The sequence below is a fragment of the Ambystoma mexicanum genome, chromosome 8 (assembly GCF_040938575.1).
Source record: "Ambystoma mexicanum isolate Mex_15411 chromosome 8, UKY_AmexF1_1, whole genome shotgun sequence".
In the NCBI taxonomy this organism is placed as follows: domain Eukaryota; kingdom Metazoa; phylum Chordata; class Amphibia; order Caudata; family Ambystomatidae; genus Ambystoma; species Ambystoma mexicanum.
Window position 1 is genome coordinate 1,249,641,564 of NC_090929.1, and position 27,851 is coordinate 1,249,669,414.

General features: G+C 45.4%; 1 protein-coding gene across 4 annotated transcripts in view; it reads right to left on the minus strand.

The window, feature by feature from the left end:
- Positions 1-27,851, minus strand: part of EXOC6 (exocyst complex component 6) — a 2,769,442-nt gene that overhangs the window by 1,809,378 nt on the left and 932,213 nt on the right. For all 4 annotated transcript variants that reach the window (XM_069611363.1, XM_069611365.1, XM_069611364.1 and 1 more), the window contains exon 6: positions 4,459-4,663. In XM_069611363.1, the coding sequence (XP_069467464.1) occupies positions 4,459-4,663 (205 nt within the window). The remainder of the gene's footprint in view (positions 1-4,458; positions 4,664-27,851) is intronic.

Below are 27,851 nucleotides of genomic sequence, written 5' to 3' on the forward strand. Positions count from 1 at the left end.
AGGTAGGTTTCCTCCCCTGCTGAGGGGGTGTAGAACTTCCAAATCACTAATCGCATTTGGCAGACGTTGTGTCTTGAGTCCCGGAAGTGTCTGAAGACTGGTGATTTAATGTTCTGTGTCCTGATGCACGATTTGTGTTCCGTCCATCTATCCTTTGCCCTTCTGTTTGTCTTGCCGACATAGTATTTCCCACAAGGGCAGCGAATTGCGTAGATGACATTTTTGGTGTCGCATGTCACAAAATGCTTCAAAATGATTTTTTTACCCGTATGTGGGTGACGAATGTGGTCTCCTTTAATTAGGTTGTTACAATGCTGGCAATGCAGGCAGGCGAAAGTGCCACATTTCGGTTTACTTAGGGTTTTCTGAGTTGTAGATTTACTCCTTTCGGCTCTTATTAATTGGTCCCTAAAGTTCTTTCCACGTTTATAAGCCATCATGGGCGGGTCCGGAAACAAATTTGATAAGAGTTTCATCTGATTTGATCAGGTTCCAGTTTTTATGAATGATTCTCTTCATTTGGAAACTTTGGCTTGAATATTTTAGCGAATGTATCAGATTTTTGTCTTCTCTCCTACGATTGGCCTGTAAAAGTACGTTTCTGTCCTGTGTCTCAGTGCGTATGATGGCTTTATCGATGGTCTCTGGCGGAAATCCTCTGTCTAAGAACCTTTTCTTCATGGTATTGTATTCTTCTTGTAGTGTGTCCGTTTCAGAGGTAATTCTTTTAAGTCGTAATAACTGACTGTACGGTAGATTGTCTTTTAGATGTTTAGGGTGATGACTTGCATGATGCAGACAGCTGTTCACATCTGTGGGTTTACGGAAGATCTTAGTTTTCATGTGCGTGCTAGTATATTCCACTGTGACGTCTAGGAAATTCACCGTAGGTTTACCGATATCCATTGTAAAGCCAATTCTTTGGTTACAGTTGTTTAGGAAATTCCAAAATTCGAACAGTTCTGCTTCTGTATCTTTCCAAATCCCAAATATGTCGTCGATATATCTTAGCCAGGTTTGTATCTTGTCATGCCATCTGGGGTTGTCCAGTACGTGTGTTTTCTCGAAGTGGTACATAAAAATGTTAGCATAGGATGGGGCTACTGAAGACCCCATCGAAGTACCTGAGATTTGGAAATAGTATTGTCCGTTATACCTGAAGTAATTATTGTAAAGTATGATATGTAACAGTTCCAGTGCGAAGACTTTGTTGATGTTCACATCTCTGTGAGTCAATAGGAACCAATCCATAGCTTCTATACCTTCGGAATGTGGATTGGAAGTGTATAAACTATTCACATCCATTGTGAACAGAAGTACAGCGTTATCCTCCAGTTGTAATGCTTGTAAGCTTCTCAGGAAGTGAGTGGTGTCTTTGAGATATGTGCTGATCGATTGGACTGCTGGTTGAAGGGCAGTGTCTAAGTAGATAGCAAGGGGCTGGAAAATGCTGTCTGTCCCAGTGACGATAGGACGGAATGGTGGATCATTTAAATTTTTATGAATTTTGGGGAGTCCATAGAACACCGGTGTGACAGGATGTTTTTGGATAAGGTATTCTGCTGTTTTTTCAGAGATCCAATTCATAGTCTCAGCTTTCTCCACAGTTGTCTGTATAATTGAGATGATACCCATAGCAGGGTCGTTGTCAAGTGGTTTATAAGTGCACATGTCTTCCAATAGTTTTCGACATCCTTTGTCATAGAGTCAGGTATCCATCAAGACAAGTGCTCCACCTTTATCTGCAAACAGAGTGTTGGAACTTGCCTGTTGCACAAAAGTTCTTGACTGACATCAACTTCAGGAGAGGAAATATGGCTTTGGATGTTCGCCCCTGTGACTGTTAGACAGCTGGCTGATGTGATTTGTTTGGTAATATAAAATATGTAGTTAACTTTACTTTGGTCTTATTTCATCAAAAATGACCACAAAGAGCACCCTCCTTACTAGCTGCACAATTCATTCTCATCTTAACATGATATTTTAACCAAACTGTAGCAAATAAATATATCAGGCCTTATATGAGATTTCAAAATGCCACCTTATCCTAATATAATAAGAGCCCCGATATACAGTAGTGCAATTCGCATAGCTTCGCCTGTTGTCACCGCTAGAGGGATCTCTAGGGTTAGGATATATCATAGTCCTGTTAATGAAAACCTTCACTCTTTGGCCCGTCTACACGGGCTTGTACACTAGTATGTTTATAAACAATCAAATTAGTTAAGTTCATCAGTCCAAAAAGACTGCTACCACCACCTCACAGGAAAACTGTCCAACACTGAATACATTTATCCTGTGAGAAAAACATTATAATCAAGTGTAAATATCCTTTCCGGAGATACACTCTCCTGTGCTGAACTATTTTGCAAAATAGCACCCAGGAGCACATTAGCCCTCATTTTCCTCGAGCACGTAATTTGGCCGCGTGGAGCCATTACATTAGCACTTCAATGCAAACGGCTCCCTGCAGCCACGTTTTCATCATTTGCACATGAACACCATCTTTTGCCCTACCCTTTTGCACTCTGCCGTGCAAATAGAGTAAATGCTGACTGCCATATGCACATTGCAGGCATGGTTTACAATGGAATGGAGTCTGCCGCTTTTTGCTTGTGCAAAAAGTCGGCGGACTCCATAGGGGTCCCCAGCATTTGGGCCAGCATGAAAAAGCATGCCGGCGCAAATGGTGGAGGATTTTTATGGCGGAGAGGAAGGGAGCAGCAGAAACACAAGTTGCGTACCACCCCTCCACTGCACCATAGAGATGAATGAAAATGAGCCGTGACGTTAATGGAAGGCGTAAAAGCCTTACACAACGTTACTGCTCATCCAAAATGTACCTCATTGTCGTAAATTGGAACAAAAGATCCACACATAAAATGCACCTTTCGCTGTTAAATAGCATGGCACTATGTGCTTTAATTGGGAAAAGGTTTAAAAGATAGGACCATGATAAAAAAAATCATTCATCACCGCAACTTATTTACCCGTAGTAGCAGGTGGCACACACCCCCTTATTTACGTGGCATTCAGTCACTGGATGACTATTTTTACTTCACCATTTATTACACTCAAACTGCCTATTTTATATCAGAAGTGTCAGGTCAGGTCAGGTGTTCTGTATCGTCACAGTTTCAAATATCGCAAGGGGCTTGTTCAACTGACAACCTCTCAGGTGCCCTTCAGTAAAATAAAGCAGAGCCATCTGAACATTTTGTTGAGAATCATACCAGAGCTATATAGAGAGGAACCCCGAAAAAAGCTGGTGATCTGTATTAGATTTTTCCCTTTTGCTTACCTGCATCTGAATTATTTAGTCATGCCTTACAGACAGACAAACTCACAGGAGCCTACTACCCAAAACTAACACTGGCAATCGATAGAAAGGTCTGGGAGCCCCTATACCGAGAAAGAAAATGGTCAAATTACCTGTTCTATGGGAAGGTGCCCACTCGGGAGGGTCTACAACCACGTTTTAGCTCTCTGTACCTTTCACAAAGGAGAAATAACCATTTGCATATCAGTCTTTGTCCCACCCACAAGGGCAGCACCGAAATTCTAGGTAACTCGCCTCTGTGCCAGAGTACCAACAGCAACCATAGACACGTGATTTTCGGCCTAGTCGGCCCTCTCAGTGAGGTGAAGCTGTGCCTCTCTAAGCACACTGAGCAAGGGGTCCACGTCTGGATTATCCTGGGTAACTTAGGGTGACACCCAAAGCTCCTAAATATGCACAGATAGGGTCCCAACATTCCACTGAATGGCTCAGCCAAGGCTCACTCACATGACCAGTGAGTGCTCTCTGCAGGCTGATGGAAGCTATCAATGTTTCGCCCAAGCTCTCACAAGGGCGCAGAATTCAGCACACCTTTAGGAGCAGCAGATATGATATTCTCACCCAGGCTGCTATGCACTTCAAACACTTGCAGAAGAATATTACACTGAGCACTTATTCTAAGTCTGTAGCACTCGAAATGAAAAGCCTCAATAGCCCTAATGTGATGCGAGTTACACAGCCTTTGATCATGTTTTTTAAACGCACTGGTGCTCAGAATGTGTGTGCTCAGCTTGCGGATCCCGCCTGGCGTGAGTTATGAGCGGTTTCATGACGGTAGGAAGGGAAACCAGTGGGTGTTTTACTGTGTTTTGTAATGCTGGTTTTAATCATTGTCCTCATTATTGCAGTGTGGGTGTAATTCTCTGCAATGCATGATACTGTTTGGCAGTTGTAATAAAGACTTTCTAATGCTACCAGTCTTCTCGTTAACACAATCTGGATCTAGAGGTCCCGTCTATTATCAAAACCGCCATATTTTACGATTTAACACATGGACAACAAGAAATAAACAGGTCATGTATCAAGTTAACAAATCAACCCTTTCATTTAATTCACATTACGTGCATTCTTCATTATTTAAATCAAGATGGGCGTGCATTCTCATATGTGGCACTCACCTGCTTCATTGCAGTCTCCCCTATCTTGTCAGAATGTTTTCTAATACTTTCTAAAAAATCCTTCAGATCCGACATTGAAATTTCTTTTATTTCCTCACGCAATTTGGGAAGATTTTCTACCATTATTTGGCAAAAGCGATACTGGCCCATTTTAGGAAGGTACATGATTTCTAGATATTCCATGGTTTTTAGCGCAGAGTAATACCTGGAAAAAATAATTAACAGTTGAAGCACTATTTTACAATTCGATCTGATGCAGGGTTACGAGTTAGATCACATCTCCAAATAGATTTGTTAAAAAAATTAGAAATATATTTTCAAATTCCCAGATTTCAGCAAATGCACATGTTTCCACTAATTTAAGGAAATAGGTATATTTCGTTATAGCCTCCAGCATCTGCAGCCTCCCTTGTCATAATGACACAGTTCTTCTCTTCTTCCATGACTAATTCAAAAGACCTCCGATGTTACAGCAACCTGCATCTTTCTCTCAATTATATTATTTTTTATTTGCATCTACACAGTAGGGCGTGGGATGGTATTGGGAGGGGCTGCTTGTCAAAGTCGTTTTACTCTCTTTGTGGAGCACTGCAAGGGAAGTAGTTTAAAATGTTGCAAGACTTCCCGATTGTATGAACTGAGTTTTTTGTTGTTCCTCCAACATGACACTCCAAAGACAAAACATTTACCAATAGAGGAGTGAAGGATTTCTTCAGGAAAGCAGAGTAGTCCAAACGATGTTGGTTGAAGATCAAAACATCAGGAAGTTGCGTACAAGGGCTGAAGCACGAGTGGCCACATGGAGGTACTTGTAAGCTCCAAGACCGGACGATGAGTGTGTACAAGTTATGGAAACAAAATAATTGACATAACGGAGGATATTTCAAAAGTAGAGCATCTTTAATTCCATGAATCAATCATAGTTACAGATCTGTTCTCGCTGTTAAAATAACATAATAAAAGTTAGAGCAATTAGAAAAGATGAACAGCAAATCGTCAGCTATTTCAAGACCTAAATGTTAGCCTAAATAGAACAACATAGTGGTGGAAACAAGGATGAACCAGTACTCTGGGACTGCTCAGCATTTTACATCAGGGAGATCATATCCGCTTTCTCTATGTAAGAGCAAAGAAAATCTACGAGGCCAATAAGATATCAATCTTAAAATCTTGGAGGGGGACCATTCCAATTACTTGTGTACTATGACATCTGTAAAGGATTACTGACTGTGTAAAAAACCACAAACAAGAATCACTATGAGGTTCCTATGCCCTTTAACAAAACAAGCTACGAAATTAAGAACACAGCTGGTAGGGTAGATGATGGTCTTAGATGGCAAATGTGGACATTCTTAAGACTGTGGATGGAATTATCGTACAGACTACTTCTGATACTGATATTATCTGGGAAATGTTTGGCGCTCGCCTTACAGTGCTTAAGGTCACTAAAAAACCTACTGCAACAGATCGAAAGTCCGTGGAAAATCGCGCCTCATCAGCTAGCAGAATTACCAGAGCAGGAGACAAAAATATAATAAGCAAAGAGGGGGATGGGATATTGTTAGCTTGCAAAGTATTAGAAACCAGAAGGTGTCTCAACTGCTAGTCCTCAGGGATATGTCATCCGGTTCCTGGGGTGGACCAGTGCGGGAGCATCACCTAGGTGAGGGGAGTGGGACACCTGATGGCGAGACGCAGTATCCCTCTGTTCCCTGCAACACCTTTACCCCATCCTATCCAGTAGGATATTTGGAAACTCTACCCCCACTTCTGCTTTCCTGCACAAACACTTTCACACGGACAGCCCACTCTGAGAGAAAAAAGACTCACACCAAGCCGTGTACCTGACGTGTCCCAATACTATGGTCAGGCAAGGTCAGGCAGTTAATGGTTATCATTCACACCTGACTTCCATTAAATTTCCCCACACGGATAAAAGGCGGAGCATGAGAGCACACTCTGAGCAAAGCAAAGCACACAAAGGAACAGCAGTTTCGAGACGGCAACTGAACGAGGGACGTCAGACGGCAAACCAAGAAGGGTGCACAAGGACGGAGATACCCTTAACCTTTCCAGCGGAAAACCATTGCTTTCTAGACACCTTCGGATTTCAGAGCATAATGCCCGGAAACCAGACTGAAGAATCCTGTATTGTATTTTCGGAGATACCCGGGGCCCTCCTGCCCAGCTGATCGAGTAGGAGAGAAGCAGCAGCTGCTCTGGTACCCTCCTTGGCTCCAACATCAAAGACAGATCAACACAGCCGGTGAGTTGGGGAAACTGAGACAATACCTGTCTGTGTTGAAGTCAAGGTTGCAAGCGGCAACACTGTATACAAAGAGCAAGGATAAAGATTGCTAAACACATGTGATGAAAGATGCAAGGTCAGCCTGACGGCTGATGGACGTTTGAACTGTAGCAAAGAAGATCCAATATTTGTGACAGAGTGGTCTGGCACCTTGAATGTGCTCAATCTCGAAAGCCCTTGTAAGATATTGAGCCAAGAAGTGGCAGAAACTAAAGTAAAAGATAAAGAATAAGAAATGCTGTGAATTGAAGTGGTCCTGAGACGGTTTAAGCAAAACCCATTTCACAATTGAAAGTCTTCGGTTTTTGATAGAAAGGAGTCTGAGCCCGAACGAGCGTGATCCGTTGTCCGACACCAAACGAGGGAGACCAATTGCAAACCTGTGAATGTGAAAATCCTGATAAGAAAGGAACTTTGGTGTTTGTTTGCTTAGTCAGGCACGCTGCAATAAGAGACCGTCATTGGGAGAAAGACTTTGTCAGAAGGCACTGATACCTATGCTTTGAACGGTTTCCTCATGGCCAAGAAGCCAGAGTGTGTGTGAAGCTCAAATGTGCTTCCTTGTCATGTGCTGAAAACGTGGGGAAGGGAAGCCAAGTGCTGAACTATCCTGACATATTTCTTGAACACTTCTTTTGCCTATGTTGTTGTCCCGCACATTTTGTATTTAGAAGTAAGGATTGGCAATAGGTTTATTAGTATAGGCCCTTTTATTTTGAGAGAGACTCCACTAGGACTGTGTTATTTTTATTTGATGGTCGTAGCTTGCTCCCATCCTATGATTAAGGATTAGATAGGCGTTCAACCAACCGACTGAAGTTCAATAAATACCCTTGAATTGTAATCACTTATGTCTGTCTTCACTGTTTGATACCAGGCCTTCCTTACATAAGTCATAATTCCTCTGCAGTTTTTTTTGTTGCATCCATCTACCAGCATCCAAGCACAGACTCCAAATTCATTCAACGTTCTGTGGCTCTCTAACATGGCAAATCATGTTTTAAAAGGATCCTAATTACTGTTGAAGTCAATATTTGAAAAAAGGACTCCTAATTCCTTCATGTTACGCTCACCTGGCTCCCACAGGGGCGTCGGTCGGACCCGGACGGCTGCGGACTCCACCAACGTAATGCGTAGTGCAGAGATGACTGACTGGACTGGCCCTCCTAATCTTGTCTGCTTGACCCATAGAAGTATTCTCCTGCAAGGGGAGAGGTGTATTTAGCCACCCGTGGATTCTAGAGATGGCACCCCCACAGTCCTCCCCACTAATCACCTCTGAAGTGCCCTCTCAGCAATCTCACCTTATACTCTTGAAAGATGAGCTCTCCATCCTGCATGGATTGCAGGGGCGCGTTGATGCCAGTTACTTCACTGGTTTGAAGGCGTGGGAGAGTTCCGGAGAGTATTGACTCTGAGGTTCCTGGCGTGGACCAGTGAGTATCAGGTTCATAGAGTTCAATATGTCCGATGTTCACTCTTGTTTCCCCCCCTTCCTTCCTTGTCTTGCAGCTGAGTTTGTGAGAAGATGCTCTCACGGTAGCTGATGGCGCTCAGGTAAGAGTCTGTATTACCCGACGCTGTCCGGTAAATGTTGCATGTGTTTAACGTGTTGTTTTCTCTCTCTCTTTGCAGGTGCGGCACATGAAGATGTGGAGAGTTACAGAATAATGCCTCTGGTGGTAAATCAGGCAAGTCTATGCTGATAAGAGTTATATTTCTTGGTTTTCCCGGCTCACCTTGTTGGTTTCTTTTGTCCCCCAGGTGCCGGAGTTCGGCGAAGAAATGATGGAGGCAGTGCCGAATCGAAAGATGCTGTGAGGACTGGTGAGTATGGCGCGGCGCTGAAGCTGGTGATGCGACGCGTACTGAAATGATGTTCTTTCCAGGTCCGGAAGCGAGATGGGTCCGGAATCAGGTGAGGAATTCGAAAATAGTTCGTTTTCTAACCTTGTCCTTTTCTTTCCTCTTTGTTTTAGGAGCTCCAGATTCGAGGCGGGCGTGGCAGAAGACTGGATGCTGACTGCAGGCACGGTGAGCGTTATGCTGCTGGATGCAGAATAACGCGAAGCGTGTGCTGCTGTTCAGGCGTGGTTTAAATAGCCTCCAAAGTAGTTCCAGGTAAGAAGTTCCCCAGAATCATGTCCGAGTAAAAAATAGTCCCTGTAATAAAATAGTCCCATCCAGGCCTCACGTTGGCTTGGACTCACTTGCAGCATGGTCTGCATCAGGTAAGTAAAGTCTATGAGCCTGGCGCCTATGGCGCCAGGACTGATTTCTATGATGAGCCTGGCACCTAAGGCGCCAGGACTGAACCCAAACAGCCCCCAGCTGGGGCTGTTGGGGTTTTAATAAGTATCTGGATGCCTGCTCCCGGAGCTGATGGGCTTGGTCCTGATGCCCGGGGGTAGGCATCATTACACTTCACTGCTTCCTTCGTAAATTATGGGCATGAATTAGGCCTACGCCAATTCGTGAATGGCTCCACTCACATCGCCGGTCACATCATAAACCAATAGCGTGGTCTCAGACCATACTCTTCCACCCCCTAAAATCACTTCCTGAACGGGTCCAACATCCTACTCGGGTTTCTCCACACATAAAAACTGTTTAGTTCTCTCTGAGCAATCTAAACAAAAGTGCATGGAAGAGATAAAACTATTGTACAACAGAATGTTTGAGATGAAATCAAAGGTCAGGAACCTGGCAACAGAGGGTAGGGTGATCCACAAGAAATTTGGAAAGTTTTCCCCGATACCGGTCCTCAACTTTTATAAGCAGAAGGTATCCCCAATTCTGACATATGGCGCAGAAGCTTCGCTGTGCTTGCCATGGGAAATTTGGTGACAATGGACGGGGCTGTTTGGAGGAAAATCCTCCGTCTCCCACGGTGTGTGCCTATGTAAATCATATGGCGCAAACTGGTCTTTTGTCTTTATACGCTGCAGTGGTTTGGAAATCCTTATTAATGTCAGGAAAATAATAATGGAAAACTCCCGACCCCAGTTTGCTATTCTTTAAAAAAAAGGAAGGAGCGAGGCTGGAGTGTGCTTTGGAAATTTGGTCTAAACGTTGAATTGATTTACTGCAAAACACAGATGTATCGGAGGTTTTGTTGAGATCCAAACCATATGCAGTAAAAAAATGTTTAAAAAAAGATCTGGATTGGGTCTGGATTGCGACCGAAATAGAAAAAGCACAATTCGGTCTATTCTTCTACGTAAAAGTTTAAACTAAAACGTTTAATAGGGTGCCTAAATATCTGACAAAATTCCCAAGCCCAGCCCACCGAAACCTTTCCGCGAGATTCAGGCTGAACCCGTTGTATACAAGAGAAGTTCTTAACTCGCGTAAGCAGGTGGAGAATGACACGGTAGCATGTAGATTGTGCAACGGTCCAAAGGAAACACAAACATCTGACCCTCTGTCCGTTTTTGAAAGATTTGAGAACACACTAATTGGGCAGTTTTGTGGGCGCATTGCGAGCGAGGAATGTTGACGAATGGTGGTCGGAATTATGCCGAGGAGAAGACTTTAGATTGGTATTCGCCTTAACAACATTTCTGGAGGAGATTTTCAACTTGCCACAATGGATGCAATGCAACGTAGATTCCCAAGAGAGAGTTAGCCCTTAGCGGATAGACTCTGTATAGTGTTCAGGATGTCACTCCCTCATTTTGTTTTAACTTTTTGGGAAATCTTAATTTTATTTTTATTGTGTTATGTGGCAAAGGTTTGAAATAAACCAAATGCCGTAAATAAAAAATAAAAATAAATAGTACAACAGGATTTGGCATTGTGGCGGAGATACTGATTTCTCTCTGCTGCTCTACTCTCCAACCTACTGTTAAAGGTCTGTAGCAATGCACGGTTCTTACCAGCCTTAAGGTGCCTTCCCACTTCTGGTCCCCTCTAAACACCGTCTCAGTGATATAGTGTCCAGCTCACTTCTTGACACTTGAAACAAAGTCGTAGGGATAACGCCCCAAAGAGCCAAGTGGCAGACTGGGGGTTATAGCTTCCAGTTTGCAATTTTTAAACTCCCGGGATATAGTGCTAAATTCACTTACAGGGAGGAAGAGCCCATCGCTCTTGCAGGATTTAGGGCCCAGCTCTCTACCAGGATTTAGTGCACAGCTCATTCCAGATAATGCCCAGCTCGTTCAGGGTTTTAGTGGCGAGATTACTATGCACTTAGGGATACAGCTGTCTACTTTCTTTGTAGGCATCCCCAGATAGTCTCACCATAGCGTTGGGTTGCACCCCTCGGGCAATGCTCCTGCGTGCAGCCTTTCTCTGGGACACCCAGGTTCCCATGGATCCACTAGGCTTGAAGCTTTCATAGGAACTTGAATGTCCAGGCTTTTCCTGTATGCTTTTCATCCCCAGTCTCCTCTGACATCTCAGCAGTGAGAATTCATACATAAGGGGAGGGAGGGTGCTGGCATGCCACTAGCACTCCATCTGCTGCTGGAAGCAGCAGAGACAACACTCCTGAGCCTTCCCATGTTGCAAGGAAACCTTATTTCCCCTAACGAGGAGCAACCCAGCCCCCACATTTCTAGTGGGCCATGCAAGGCAAAGGCATTTCCCCAGTCTTGCATAGACCATTTCTCATGCTGGATGAGATAATGACACTGCTGCGCACATCTCTATTCTTCTATCCTTCCTGGGATGCTGGCTTTACGTTGCCAGGCAAGTGCAGGAAGCAGGACTCTGTGCTGCCACTAGACATCATGCGTTCCTTGACGTGGCCACATGGTTGAGTCCTTCCTGGGTCCTGGCCGTGGCAACAAAGTGTAGTCCTCCCTGAGGTTGTCTGGCCATGGTCAGGTAAAGTAAAACAAAAAACAACCTGTGTGTGCATACATATGTGTATGTCCTTATGTGGCAAAACTAAACAGCCAGTCCACACGCCCATTAATATACGTAAATCGAGAATCTCGAACAGGTGACAGCGGGCCCCTTGGTGGCACATTTGTGTGAACATCAAGTGAGATCATTGCGGCTTTTAATAGAGGTGGCCCTTTTAGCGAGGCGTGAACAATATTGGATTTACTAGTTATAATCACACACAGTGGGATTGAATGATCAGCTTAATTGGTCAGTTTTTATTTGAATAGTCCTTTTTGTAAGCAATTGCATATCTGATTAGGCAGCTATAGGTTGTCAGCACAATTAACTATACAGCAACAACATTTATAGATTAGACAGTTACATGCCATCAGGACTCTTAATTGTCTCATATGTACAGCAACATGATTATTCTAGCTCAGTAAAATGATCACGTCAGGATTAGACAGTTATATGCTACCAGCAAGTTAATTGCTGTATATGTGCAGGAAAATGACTGGCTAATTCTATAGACCAACAATAACGATGGAACTAGGTTCCCTATTTTCAATGTGGCGATTGCGAATACTTAATTGTGCAGGTCTAGAACATGGTTATTCGTCCTGTATAATGAACGTATATCCCACTCTGAGATGGCCAAAACATTAGTGAGATTCAGAGGTAGCCCACTTTAATTAATGAGACCCTTTTTCGTTGCTGCAGTCGGGATTAACGTGATGCGATGCACGTTAATTTCAGGTATTGTCGAGAAAATAAGAAGCGATTTGAATCACTCGACTCTACGGTGGACTCGGTCAGCGTGCTGAAAGGGAACTATTTTTGCCACCCACAGGCGGGTGATGAACCGACAGCTATGAATAGCAGGATTCTTGTCATAATATACCTGTATGCCTTAAGAGTTAACCTGATGCTGATTTTTTCATAGTGTGTGCTTTTATTAATGTTTCAGACTATAGCAATGAGACTGGTTACTTTTGGTTTCCCTGGAGGAAGTATCATCTTCCTTTTATAACCTGATGATGATCAAATGTTTAGGTACATTAGTTAGATTACTTATTATCCCTCTGTCTATGTTCTTTATATATTTGTTCTGAGTGAAAAATTAAGTCTTTGGTCATAATGGAAGGGACTAATCTCCTTCCCCATTTGTATTTTAAGAAATAATACAAGCAATTAGGAGGACTCAAAGCTCCAGATCCGGCAGAGGGGTGCTGTGCAGGTCCCTTTCAATTTCCATGTGAATTTTGTTTCCCTTTCCTCAATCATGTTTCACAGTTAAATTTGGGTTAATTATACATTTTATATTATGTTTTAGTTTTGGAATCTAGCCCCGAAGGAGACGAGGCTATTTCTGGCTCTTTGTTGAAACTAGTAGTTCTACACTGGATTTATGTGTATGGATCAATGCAAGTGTATCTCTCCCAGTGGTTGGGCTCTGTTTTTGTACAACTGAACCACATTAGTTACATGGTCATTCATGACTAGTTGGCATGTATATTCAGGTATTGGTTCTAGACTAGGTGGTTGTGCCATCACTGCGATTGCACTTCCCTACTAGCCATGAACTTTACCATGTACATTGCACTTTATCCGCACTTTCCTTATGAATCTCCTCCCTCTTCTCCCCCGTTCATCCACTTTCCTCCTTCCAATCTCCCTATCTCCACTCATGCTCGCAACCTAGATGTCCTTTTTGACTCTTCTCTCACCTTCTGGCAACACATTTCGGTCACCTCCTGCTCCTGCAGATACCACCTTTACAATATTCGCAACATCCGTCCCTCCCTCACATTCCATGCTACCAAGCTCCTAATCTCCTCACTCATCTTTTCCCGCCTCTTCTACTGTTCCTCTATAATTTTCGGTCTTCCCTCATCTCAGCTTGCCCCTCTTAAATCTATATACCACTCTGCCATTCGAACCCTCTGTCTCCTTACCTCCCGTGACTCCATTTCCTCTTCACTCTCTCGACTAGGCTGGCTACTTTTCCACCTACAACTAAAATTCCACTTTCTCTGCCTTGTTTTCAAATCCCTTCATGGCCTTGCCCCTCCTTATCTCTCCTCCCTTCTCTCCTTCTACTCCCCCTCTCGCTCCCTTCGTTCTGCTGACCACTTCCTGACCTGTACCTCCTTCCCCTTGCGCTTCCTCCCGGTTCCGCTCTTTCCAACTTCTTGCTCCTCTGCATTGGAACTCTCTCCCCCTCTCAATCCGCTCTTCCACTACCCTCATCTGATTTCGCACTTCCCTTAAATCCTTCCTCCTCCATTCCCCAGCTTGAAGCCCCCCCCGCTCTCTCTACCCCCCGTCTTTCCCCTCTTCTAATCCCTCCCCTCCCTTTCAACCTTCCCTTTTCTATTTTACACTCTCTCTCCCTTTCTTCTACTCTCACTCAATCCTTCCCCGCCCCTCCCTTCACTCGCCTGTGCGCACTCCACTTCTCCCCCCTCTCAGTCAATTGCTCTTTGCACTGTTTTGTTGTTGAATGATTCAAGTTGCCACTTTGCTCACATTGTTATTTGTTGTTATTACTCTGTATTTTGTTGTTCCATTGTACAGCGCCTTGCTGTAAAGCGCTCTATAAATCAATCAATCAATCAATTGCACTTTCTACATTGGTCAGAAATCTTCATAAACATATTTTGTACAATTGATGTTGTTATGTGGACTAATGTGTTTTTGTTCATGTGTTTTTGTTCAAATTTATGCTAAATTGATTTGTAAGTATACTGATTTCGTGTTCAGTCTATTTAATATGTTGTGGGTAAATAAAATATTCCAGACATGTAGGTTGTGAGAAAAATTAAATGTAATTACTGATGCTTGAAGGACAAAGTCCTCAAAATAGATGAATTAAGGGGTCTACAGTGTTTATAAATCATATGGGTTAGCCATATGGCCTTTATTGCGAAGATGTTTCGTTTGTGTGCATGCAGTTGATGGTGAGGGATCTATTAGATTTTCTTATGCATTTCCTACTATACTGCTTTCCATTTCTTCTCTTTTGTCGCACTATCTTCCTGTTAATTCTTTCCAGCAGACTAAGGTCCTGTTGTTCCTGGGTGGGACTCAATGCACCTTAAATTGGACAATCTTACGCGCTGCGAGACTAGTATGGTGGTGAACTGGTGTAGTATAAAAAAATAAAATAACAATATTTCCCTACAGAACCAAGTGCACATTCTATAGCTTCTTCCCCAATTTGAAACAAAAAGTGTACTGTAAAATGCCACATTTCATCCCTTTATTTAATTCAGGTGGAGAACCGCTGCAAATATCTTGGTTATTTCTGGCTTCTTCTAAACGCTCGGCCAGTTTAACTAATTACTGTGAAATGTTAATGACCCTCTGGTTAAAAATAAATCCCAGTCGCCACCAATTAGGAATTAACTTGGGACTCTCAGCATTTGCAAGTGAATCAGCCATTTTAACCTGTAAAGGTCGTCCTTCAACCTAAAGTGGTTTCTTCTCTTTTTGTTTTTTCCTTCTTTCCTCCCAGTAGCGTGCCCTCTGTGTTATTTTCTAATTACTGTCACACGTGGTCTGGTCTGTTTGAGCCTTATATAGGGATCTGTAGGGTTTTGTTGCACCAGCAAGGCCTGGTATTAGTTAGGCACGGTTGACCCTCCTTTGAGCATTTCTGTGTGGTTTATCTGGCCAATTTGGTAATCTTGTCTATTTGTAGCTTTGGCGCCCATTGCCCAAGTTTTAAATGGCCCAGCAGCCATTTTTGTATCAGATGGGAGTTCTGCCTGTTGTGCGCTGCACAGCCACCTCTCCTTCTCTCATCTCTGACTGTCTGTCCGCCATCCAGGAGTGGTGTGCCACCAATGATCTCTGCCTTAATGCCAGTAAGACCGAGATTCTCCTCATCAGTACACCCGCCCCCTCCTTTCCTGTCACTCTCTGGCCGGCCTGCCTTGGTCCTCCTCCTGCTCCCACCTGTGATGCTAAAAACCTTGGGGTCATCTTCGACTTCACACTTTCCTTCTCTCCTCACATCTCTGACATCTTTAAGAAGTCACACTACCAGCTGCAACTCCTCAGAGGTATTCTCCCTTTCCTCTCCTTCCCCCAGAAGCTCACTGTCTCCAGAGCTCTGGTTCTATCTAGGCTGGACTACTGCAACAGCCTCTTTCTAAATCTGCCTGCCTCTACTCTCCGCCCTCTGCAACTCATTCAAAACAAGACTGCGAGACTTATCCTTGGCCTCAAGCCCAGGGATCACATCTCTCCAGGACGGAAACCTCTGCACTGGCTCCCAGTGGCAGCAAGGATTAAGTTCAAACCCCTCTGCATTGTCACCAAGGCCTTCTGGGGCCTCAATATCTTCAACTCTCTCTTCCTAAAAATCTTACTTCTCAAGCACTTCGCTCATCTGCCTCCAACTCCCTCAGGGTTAGTAGCTTCTCCAAGCAGCGAGTTGGTGGTAGATCTATTTTTTCAGCTGGGGCCTCCTTCTGGAACCGCCTCACTGCCTCTCTGAAACTTGAGAACCACCATCTCCAGTTCCGGAAGCACCCCAAGACCTTCCTCTTTGCTTCTGCTTTCTCTCCCCATCTCCCATGTTGATCTCCTGGCTGAATCTGACACTGCACTGCTTTATCTGGCTAGCCTCTGATCTCGGGTCGTGGCCCCCCCACCCCCGCCAGTTGCTCACCTTCACTGCCCCCTGGCAACCTTTGCACTCAGGGACTGTTTCTGTTTAGAGCCCCTACTAGCACATGACATCTGATGTCTGCACTTACACTGGCACTTGCCACCAGCTGGCTGCACTTCTATTTATGTTCTTTATTTATTTATTGTCCTCCTATGTACTGCTTTGCACTGCCCCTCCCCTGTCCCCCTGCACTTTCCCCTTCCACCCTCCCTTGCACTTGCGCGATCTCAATGACACCTGGCCTAGTAGTATCGCTGTCTCTGTCTTCCCCGTTTCCCCTCCCTTGCCTCGTCGCACCTTGAAACACTTGTGTATAGGCGCATTGTAAATGCCATATCATATCATTATCATATCACTGCGTCTGCTCACTGCAGGGCTGCAGTAATCCCATGTCCTCCAGCACAAGGTTTCCTTTTGCTGCTTCCGAACAAACTGGAAATGAAAACGTTATCCACTGTATTGACTACGCACATCTTATTAGGGTGATAGAGGGGTGGCGTCTGGAGAAAAGGGTACTGTGGACTAGTAGTCCAGTAGACATTCCAGTAAATAATGTTTTTGTACTTCTACATCCCGTCACCTTTCCTCCATATGTATGGGAAACAGAAAACACCAAGCAGGTTCCCCTGAGGGTGGAGGAAGTACTCTAACCAAAAAGGCTTTGAAGGATTGTCGGATCAAACCTTGCATCTGATCTAGAGCTTTTGTCCATGCAGTAATATTTGCAGAATGCCAAAGGAGAAGCCCACATGGCTGCTTTACTGATAACTTCCCAAGCAATGTCTGTCAGGAAGGCTATTGTAGTTGTGCTTGCTGTAACTGATTCAATGTGTAGGCAGTTTGGCAGGGAATTTCCCCTGGATCTTTCAGAATTTAGAAATTAAATAACAATCTATTGAACAATGGCTGCTTTAGAGGCCATTGTTCCTAGTTGTGAGTCCCGAAATATTATGAATATGATGTCATCTTTCCTGAATGATGGAGCATGGTAAAGATAGAATTTGGAAGACTGCTTAAAATCCAGGGCATGCAGGGTCTGCTAAAGTGGGGAGGACAACCACAAGATTGATGTGGAATGCTGAACCACCTTTAGGAGAAAGGAAGGGTGTGTCCTAACGATCACTTATCTCTGTGGAAAACTGCGCTTGTTCTCAGGCCAACAAATAATTAATTTCTCAAATGCGTCTAGCTGAAGTTACTGCACTCATGAAGGCCACCTTCCATGTGACTAGCCTAATGTCTACAGAAGCCATAGGTTAGAAAGATGTTTTGCAATAAGGCTGAAAGAACTACATTCAGATCCCATACTGGGTGAGAGGCCCTGACAGTGATAAGAGCTCAATAAGGCTGTCAAAATAGCATTTATTGGCCAGATTGCAGCTACAAAAGACCCTGCCTTTCAAATGGTACGGTATGATTAGTACGGAATGAGTCACTCTTGATGCCTGAGGCCACCAGAGCTGAAATTAATGACAGCATGTGCTCCAAGTCACAGAGTATAGGCCATTGGTGATGGACCAGCCGAGTCGCATAACCAATACCACTTACTCATGTACAATTATTTATTTATTGTAAAGCACCACATGCCTATGGGCCTCAGGGAGCAAACAACAATCAGGACGTAGAGAGCACAGCAACATTTAGGGAGGTCAAAGCAGTGGGAAGATTGGGGGCAGGAGTGGGTTCACTTCAGCCTAGTTTAAGATTGAACAGATGAGTTTTAACCGATCTTTTGAAGTTTGTGAGATAGCCAGCGGCACTCAATGCGAGCAGGAGACCATTTCATGCTTAAGGTGCCTACATGTCAAAGCTGGCGAAACCAAACCTGGCCAGCTTAAACCGTACTTGCACCATTTTGAAGTTATCCCTAAACCGCAGGTTTCGACTTTGCTGACTCACTGTCAAGCGGTCTATGAGACATTTAAGAGCTTTGGAGGCCCAGTATTCGTACGGTAGTGTCAAGAACTTGTGTATAATCCTGCGCTTGACCGGGAGTCAGTGTAGGGCCCTTCTGGCGGTCGTGATGTGGTCTCATCTCGAGAGACCGAGAATCGCGCAGGACAGCGTCATTTCAGGAAATCTGGAGGGATTGAATGTTAGCTTGCGAAATTCCATTCAATAGACTATTACAATCATCTAGCCTGGTGTTAAAACCGTGGCCAGAAGAGATCTGCTACTGGTGAAAATGTAGGGCCTTATGTGATAAAGGAGCTTAATGACATAACCAAAGCTATATTGAGTGTGAGCAACCAGGGGTCTCATTGATCGTAACACATCCAAATACACACCCAGTGTCTTTACATTTAGCTACCGTGATCCTGCTGCCGGCAATGCTAAAGCTTCTCATAGGCAGGGTTACATTTCTTCGGTCTGCCCCTCCCTCCCCAAGGCCACAATGAGGAGCTTCGTTTTATCCCTACCGAGTACCAGAGAGTTTGAGGCCAAACAGGATAGGGGCGATACAAGGTCCCTGTACTGGTTGCTGTATGAATCACTTCACTTACTGCCTGAATAACAGACATTTTACTGGGAGAGACCCTGTGAACCAAGGTCAGATCCTCAGAACGTATGCACGTAAGTTCATCAGTTGAGGGTAGGGGTAGAATACCCTCCTCTCCTGTTCGGACAGAAGCTGAGGAAACACTGGGAGAAACATCAGACTAAGAAACACCAGACTCTTGAGGCCCAAAAACTGGCTGCCCAATAGGCAGTATCCAGCATCAGGGACTGGTTCCATTGGAAGATTGCCTTGTGTTGGGTCTACAGCACCTACCCCCATGAGTGCACTCCCTGTGTTTGTATGGGAGGCAAAAGTACTCGCATGGCGAGTGCCCCAGCACTGGAAGATCTGGGCAAGGATGCTGGAATAGAGTTCTCACTTGTGATTCACTTGATCCAAACTTATCAGTCCGTCTGCCTCTACATGCTCTTGGCCCGCTAGATGCACTGTTCTCTGGACGGTGCATGCTGGAGAGCCCACTTCCGAATCTCCACAGTTAGAAGGCACAACAGGGAGACTTAGTAGCTGTGTTGTCCATCTGGCTGCAACCTTCTCGAAGACCGTAGGAAGTAATACCTTGAGAAACATGTGCATAGCTGGCTGGTAAATGGAAAGTAAAATGGCGGAGTTGCAGTGAGTTGCAATCCTGCAGCTATCCCTGAACCAGTGGCTCCTTATTTTCAACTTTGCAGTCTGTCTACTGCTTCTACTGACTTGTGACTGGATTCATTAAAAAAAACCTCCTCATCGCAGAGCGGGCGCGGAGTTGCAGTGAGTTGCAGTCCTGCAGCTATCCTTGAACCAGTGGTTCCTTATTTTCAACTTTGCAGTCTGTCTACTGCTTCTACTTACTTATGGGTGGATTAATTCAAAACCCACGTCTGACCGCCTAGTGGCCACAGAGTTGCAGTCCTGCAATCCTTGCAGCCTTGCAGCACCTGGCCTGGCTCCCACGTACAATCATCAAGGAAGAGGTTTGACTGCTCCAGAGCAACAGACAGAGAGAAGAAGAGAGAGAGCGTTGCAAAGTGGACGAAGGAAGTGCTGTGGGCAAGCCGGACGACTATGTAACCACTAAACAGCTGCCGGCAGGTAAGCACACACAGCCTAAGCCCCCATCCGCAGAGCCATCTCAGCCCCTGCCGAAATGCAAGAAGCAGCCATTAGCCTCAGAGACTGCTTCCGACATGCTTCATACGACGCGCTCACACCCACGAACAATGAACATTCCCCCTGCTAATAGCGCAGGGAGCTCTTGATTCTATTAAAGACAAGGAGGCGAGCATTAAGCTTCATCTTCTTTATTCTCTACTCTCCAGCAGTTTCAACAAATATAACTTTGTAAACTTTCAATTTAAATGTTCTTTTTTTTTAAACAAACATCAAATCCCATCAATCCTGTAGTCCCTTAGTCTCTGGCCATGTGACCTAGTCCTTCCTGTTCCTCTGTCCTTCCTCTTCTTTGACTGCTTGAACTTGTCCTTACTCTTTAACTGCGCACTCAACTGTTGAACTTGTGCTGAACTTCCTGCTTTGTAGCAGTTCAATCTTCTCACATACAAGCTTTCGAGGCTGTTCTAAGCGACCTGCTCTGATTCGGGCGTTCAGCTGTTCTTTTGCTCATCTCCTAAGTCAATAAGAAACAAAATGGTATACGTTAGGGCGGGAATACACACCCTATTCTGGAAGAAATAGCCATTTTAATTATCAACAGTACTTTACAACCTGTATTTCGTCATTGCATTCATTGTGTATTCGGGATGGGAATTTAATGCTCGCCTCCTTGTCTTTAATAGAATCAAAAGCTCCCTGCGCTATTAGCAGGGGGAATCTTCATTCTATGTCAAGACGGAGGCGAGCATTAAGCTTGTTCAAAGCTTCTTACTACTACTCCTGCCATCGCATTGATAGGTCGGTAGTAAAACGTTCTGAATGTCGTATCACTAGCCCAGTCTGCGGCTTTCATGATGTCTTGTAATGATGCGCCTAGTCCTAGTGCTTTCGAGGCCATCGCTCCTCTGACTGAGTGTGCCCCGAATCTTGTCATGTCTACGCCTGCTAAACTCATAATGTTTCTGACCCACCATGCTATGGTGGCTGTTGCTACTCCTCTGTGTGGCTTTCTGCGCGCAATTAATAATTGAGTTGTCCCTGCCGGTCTTAGTTCGGCTGTTTTATTTTCGTATTCTTTTATACATGCCGCTACGTACCATTCCGGGTGGTCCTGCATGTACGGGTATGTGATAGTACTAGAATCCGTTTTAGTTCTTCTGGCTAAGCTGAACGTCACGCCTTCCGGCCCATATGTTCTCCTATTCACTTCTAAGACTCTCACGTCTGCTACTCTCCTGCATGACACCAAGCATAGTAGCATGGCTAGCTTTTCGGACAGCTGTCCTAGAGAGAGATACTTGTTGTCGGGCCAGTGCGCAAATAGTTTCAATACTATTGTTACGTCTCATAGAGATTCATATTTCGGCTGCGGTGGTTTCCTGAATCTTATTCCTCTTAGAAGCCGAATTACTGCTACGTTCTCTCCCACCGGTACTCCTTCCACGGGTAGGTGGCCTGCTGATATCGCAGATCTGTATACCCCTATTGTTCTGTATGCTTTGCCGTCCTGGAGGAGTTCCGCTAGGAAATTCAAGATCTCGACTAGAGGGGCAGAAACGGGATGAATATTTCTCCTTCTGCTCCATGTCGACCACTTGTTCCAAGCTGCATCGTAGCTCCTTCGAGTCGATGGAGCCCATGACTCTGCAATGAGACTAGCAGCTTGTGCCGAAATGCCTGGGAGATTCCAACGTCTCCTGCTATCCTGCATGCCATCAATGGCAGTGTCCCCTTCACTCTCAGAGGGTGATATGACCCAGCTGGGTCCGTGAGGAGGTGTTCTCCTTGGGGCAGTATTCTCGGGTAATCTACCAATAGTTCCATGAGTGCTGGGAACCATACTTGGGATTTCCAGATCGGAGCAACCACTATCAGGTCCGCTATCTCTCTGCGTACCTTTGCTAGTACTCGGTTCATCATTATGAATGGGGGAAAAGCGTAAAGCGTGTGCTCCCTCCAATCTTGTAGGAAAGCATCCACTCCGGCTGCCGCTGGGTCCAATCTCCAACTGAAGAACCTCTCTTTCTGAGCGTTCAGCCTGGACGCAAATAGATCTGTGTATATTGGGCCCCAGATCTTTTCCAGTTTCTGAAAAATCATCCGGTCCAGCCTCCAGTCGCTGGAGTCTGAGAGATGTCTGGAGTTCCAGTCCGCTACTACATTCAACGAACCTGGTAAGTATTCGGCTACCACCGAGATCCCTGATTCTAGGCAGGAATGCCAGAAATCCTTGGCTATTTCCGCCAGCAATTTGGACCATGTCCCTCCTAAATGGTTGATGTATTTGACTGCCGAAATGTTGTCCATTTTTAGCAGGATACAGGAGTTCACTTTCCCTTTCGTAAATGACCTGATCGCAAAGGATCCGGCTAGTAACTCTAGACAGTTTATGTGTAATTGGAGTTCCGATGCGCTCCATCTCCCTCCTGTCTGGAGATCCCCGCACGCCAGCCTGCTGGCATCTGATTCTATTATAAGGTCTGGGTGGTCGCCGAAGATGGCTCTGCCGTTCCAGGCCTCCATGTTCGCTAACCACCATTCCAACTCTGTCCTGGACTCTTGATCTAAGAGTACCAGTTGGTGGTAGTGTAGGCCTTGCTGAAGATGCCGTATCTTCAGCCTCTGAAGGGCTCGGTAGTGTAATGGCCCTGGGAAGATTGCTCGAATTGATGCCGCTAATAAGCCTACTACTCTCGCTACGGTGCGGAGTGATATGCTCGTTTTGCTGAGACATGCTCTTATTTCTCTCTTTATGTCTCTGATCTTTTTGTTTGGGAGTTCCAGTGTTGCCGACCTGGTGTTTATAATAAACCCTAGGAATTCTATCCTCCTCGCCGGAGCCATCTCTGACTTCTCCCAGTTCACTAGGAAACCTAACGAAGTTAAGAGGCGTACTACCCATTCGGTCTGGTAGACTAGAGTCTCTCTGCTGTCGGCCATCAGTAGGATGTCGTCTAGATATATAATCATGCAAATTCCTTTTCCTCTGATCGCTGCGGCTACCGGCTTCATCACTTTCGTGAAAGCCCACGGCGCCGAGGAGAGCCCAAAAGGCATCGTTGAGAACTGCCATAACTGCCTGTCCCAGTCGAATGCTAGGAATGGGCGGAAATCCCTCTGTACAGGAATCGTCAGATAGGCGTCTTTCAAGTCTATCCTCGCCAGCCAGTCGTTCTGTCTGAGCGTATCTCTGAGCTGGTGGATTCCTTCCATTTTGAAGTGGTTGTAGGCCACCCAGCTGTTCATGTGCCTTAGATTTGTCACTGGTCTCACTTTGTCTTTTCGGTGAACCAGGAACATGTTGCTCACAAATCTTGGAGGCGCTATGCATGGTTCTATCGCCTGTTTCTCTGCTAGGTTTCGCAATTCCGAGTCTAGCAGCTCTTTCTCGGTCAGCGTAGTGACTACGGGACGTGGCGCTTGGTCCTGAACGGGGTTTTCAGTTTTCCCAGAATATCGCTGTCCCCCCCCCCTACTGGTGGATATGTAAAGTTTCTCACCTGTGGGGAAGTTTTGTCCTCTTCCCTGTCCTCTGCTTCGTCTTCCTCTAGGGAAGCGGCCTCTTGGGGGAAAGAAGGTATCAGGCTGCCTGGATTCCCAGTATTGGTTTCTGTTGTACTGAGGCCTTCTGGATGCTTGGTATCGACCGGTCGAGCGACCTCTGTAGCGACCGGCCCCGCCAAAAACTCTCCCTGGGAAAATTTTCTTCATCGAAGCCTGAGCGTTCTCCAGGGAGGTGTAGGTCCCTACGAACCTCCCCATCTCCTTACCAAACGTCTCTCCAAACAATAGGCCCTGCGCTGCCTCGCCGGCTTCGTATGATGACAGGTTTCCTAGTTTCCGGCCTATTTTCAAGAGGAGGCCTCTCCTGCGCTCCGATGAAATCGCACAGTTCGCGTTTCCTAGTATACATACAGCCCGTTGGGCCCAGTTCGCTAGCACTCCTGGGTCTACCTCCTCGCCTGTATCTCTGGCTCGTTCGTTGAGGTCCATTATTTTGGCTAGCGGACCTGCTAGGTCGAGGAGTTTTTCTTGGCAGCTTCTCCAGGAGCGGTCTATGCCGTTTCTCGGGTCTCTGTTCGATTTGGAGACAAACGACAACATTTTAGGGTCCAATTCCGGGGCTTCCGCCACTTTGCCCGGCAGGTCTGGTCTCGGACATTCAGCCCTCAGTCTTTGTCTGACCTCTTTTTCGAGAGCTTTCCTCAATCTCTGCGTCATGTATTTTACCAATCTCGGCGATGGCACCCACTCCGAGTATCTCGGATTTCTGATTTCTTCCGGTTGGAACATGTCTGCTGCTTTGTCCTCTTCTAGGTGGTGGAGTTTTCGTTGCCTTATCTTAGGCGGAGGTTGGATCTCCTCATCCCCTTCGTTATCAGCATCCGCTTGAGTGGATGTGGGGGATATCGGCGGTTCCTCGTCTGGGAAGCCTGTACAACCCATATTGTCTTCCCTTGGGTAGGGGGTCCGGAGGCTTGGCACCTGGGAATCTTTCATGAACGCTTCCTTTAGTCTGAGGAACGCGTCCGTAGCCTCTGGGGCTCCTGCACTCGCCCCTGTCGGTTGGCCCGGGGGGTCAGAAGAGTCTTTGCTCTTCCGGGCCCTGTTACACCCCTTAGGGTCGTTAAACGTTGCCCTTGTGGACGCGCTATCTTCCTGCTTGGTGCGTTCTTCCTTCTGGCTCAGGAATAGTTCTATGGTATCTAGCCTTTCTTGTAAAGGCCGCACTCCTTGTGCCACTGCCTCGGTCAGTGAATCTCCCAGCACTTCTTTGAAGCTATAGGCTAGGTCTTCTTGGTAGACTGCCTCCTGTTCCTCTTCGCTCCACTCGAAGTTCGACATTGTGCTGGCCAGTGCCTGAATCAAATACCTGTCTAGGTGTAGTGGCGCATCCACATATTCACTTTGCTCGAGGCTGCACCTTCTTTATACAATATGTATGTTTGCAGGATATATCTTTCCGATTTGCCTGGTAGTACTCTATAATCGTGCGGCTCCGCTGTTTAAAGCCACGCCCCCACGTAGGAGGCGTTCGCTATTGGCGCATTCGCTGCGCGTGGCCTTTTCTGCTCGGCTCGCAGGGAGTTTCCCGCCTGCGTAGAGCTCCGCCCTTCCAAGGGTTGGGGCTGCGAACTTGCGCTCTGCTAGGGGGTACGGCCGGCTCCTGAGGTGTCGTACATTACGAAACGGGGCCTCCGAATCCCTTTTAAACACTAAAACACTAACGCTTGCGCGCTCTACTATACATGTCTATTCTATTATTGTCCATGTCGTACAATTCCAATTACTTTAATGGCATAAAACACGTTTTGTCAAGCGAATATTACGGAGCTAAGATAAAGAGGTACTTATCTTGTGGAGAGCAGGAAAAGAAGAGGAAGAACAGAGGAACAGGAAGGACTAGGTCACATGGCCAGAGACTAGGGGACTACAGGATTGATGGGATTTGATGTTTGTTTAAAAAAAGAATTTAAATTGAAAGTTTGCAAAGTTTTATTTGTTTAAACTGCTGGAGAGTAGAGAATAAAGAAGATGAAGCTTAATGCTCGCCTCCGTCTTGACATAGAATGACGAAATCCCTACCTTAGCCCGGAACCTTCAAGTGCCACACGCTGAATTCAATCATCACGGATGCATGTTACAGGTTGAATCGGAGGTCTTGTGACGCTTGCTGTAGAAATGACCCCTGCGGTGTTAGCAAACTATGGAGGGGGGGGCTAACCAAGCCACACATGAGCCACCACCTATACTTCACATACACGCCCCCCTTCGTGAGAAAATGCAATCACGTACCTGCAGCGGAAGACTGCCTCTGGACGCTGGCATCAGGAAACGAATGCCTCGAGTCAGAGACTGTAACCCGGATTAGGGAAAAGGACACAAACAAGACTGTATGTGTCACAGTAGAAATCCATCCTACTTCTAACCCAAATAACTGCACATTGCTTTCTACAGAACTGGAAAACGCAACAGAAGCTACTGAAGACGAGTGGGTATTTGGGACCCCGCCTAGAGATCTCTCGGAGACAAGTCTCACTGCTCGTACTTTAGGAGACATTAATAATGACGCTGGTAACAGTACAAAAACCAGTCATTCTAAACCTCCAGACGTTACAAGTGGAAACAATTCCATCTTGCCCTTTATACTCAAACAGGCAAGTGGAGCAAAGCAAAAGAAACAACACACATTAACAAACAAACACATAGCAGCCCGCCCAAACAACAAGCCTGAGCGCCGGGAGAAAGTGAGCTGCAAGAAATCAAAACCAACTAGGACTCCACTTCTAAGAAAGGAGCAAAAAGAGACAGATCCTATAAACCATTTAAACATCCAGTGACCTCCATACGAAAAAAGGGTCCTTACAGACATCCAATCAAAGAACCTTCAGGAAAATCATAACCAAAAGGTCATTTCTGTCTGCAAACTTGGCAAACTTTTTCCTGAAACAAAAATTGCCACCTCGAGATGAAACTCCAAAAGACTTACCACGCGAAATCTCGGATGCAGAGCGCCTTGAAGGAGCAATTGACCACCTGGATAACGAAGATCGCTTCTCCGAACCACCGTCCTCAACTGATGAAAGGAGCAAACCACATACCTCAGGACAAGCCTTGCCTAATAATGATCTCTACAATCGCAAAAACGGGCCAAATGGCTAGAGAAATTATTGCACGGCAAGACGTGGCAAACAATTACATGATTAACCCAATAATGACCATTGGGAATGGTAATCAGGATACACATCCTCTTTCAAATGAAGAACCGTGCCAAGGCCCCAAAATTCTTGGGAAAAAGGCAAACCTACAAGGCCACAACTTAACTCTACCATGGAAACTGACCTTAGGCACAGGGCGCAAACGCTGAGGCTCCCAAGAGAAACGAACGTGGGAGCGAGTTCACTTTGAGTCACTGCTCCAACCAGAGAAAAAGTGTTTTATAAACGACCCGCAAACACAGGTAACACAATCCATCCCCAACGTGATCATCTTCCAGGACCAAAACAACGAATTAGGGGAGGGGGCTCGAACATACATTCAAACCTGACGCCCGTCCACCTAAAAACCCACGATCATCTAGACACAAACAGGACTCAAGAAGAATTAAATTGGGCAGTGGGAGACAACTATTGGGACACTACGGGGACCCCAGAGAGATCAGGGTTAGAACCCCCTTTTGACTTAGCTGAGACACCACGTAATGTTGAGGGAGAAATACCTAAATCACTAAATAAACCAGTGGATCAAAGAAAACTACGATTCTTAGTCCTTAGACCTCGCAGCCGACCAGAATGATAACACTGGAAATTCCAGAAGAGGCAGACCCATCAGCGGGCCTAATGGACTTATCAGAATACTCTATCGAGAATTCTGAATCAGACCTTCCTTTGGTGGTAACAAGCCAACCAAACTCTTATATTTCCTCTTCAAAGGAGATGAGGAAGAAGACGAAAAACAAAAAGGTGCTCAAGGCCTTTCAGGATTCCTAACCTTATCTGAAAAAAGAGAAAGAATAAACAAACAACAATATGTGTTTGTATCACAGGATGAACGCTTGGTGACGCATGAAATAGAAAAAGACAACTTCCGTAAGGATCTAAAGGACAATAGAATCTGCCAAAAAACATTCAGCTAGTCGAAAAAATCCATCCAGTAAGAAGAGAAAGGACGACAGATCCCCAGACCAACAGATTATTCTATTAAAAAACTAGATGCAGAAAGGGACCGCAGACTCAAGAACTGAGAAACATACAAATAATTGGGAAAGATCAGTACATAGCAGAAGAACCCAGGACTTAAAATCTAGGCAAAGCAACAGAGCTTTTAAACTGCAAAGAGTTGTAGGCAAAAAGGAAAGGCTGATCCTGAACAGGAAGAGAGTCCTGCAGCTATTTCACTGTATAACAAAGCTACGCCATATCATCACTGAAGATATTAAAATCGTGGAATTTGGAGTG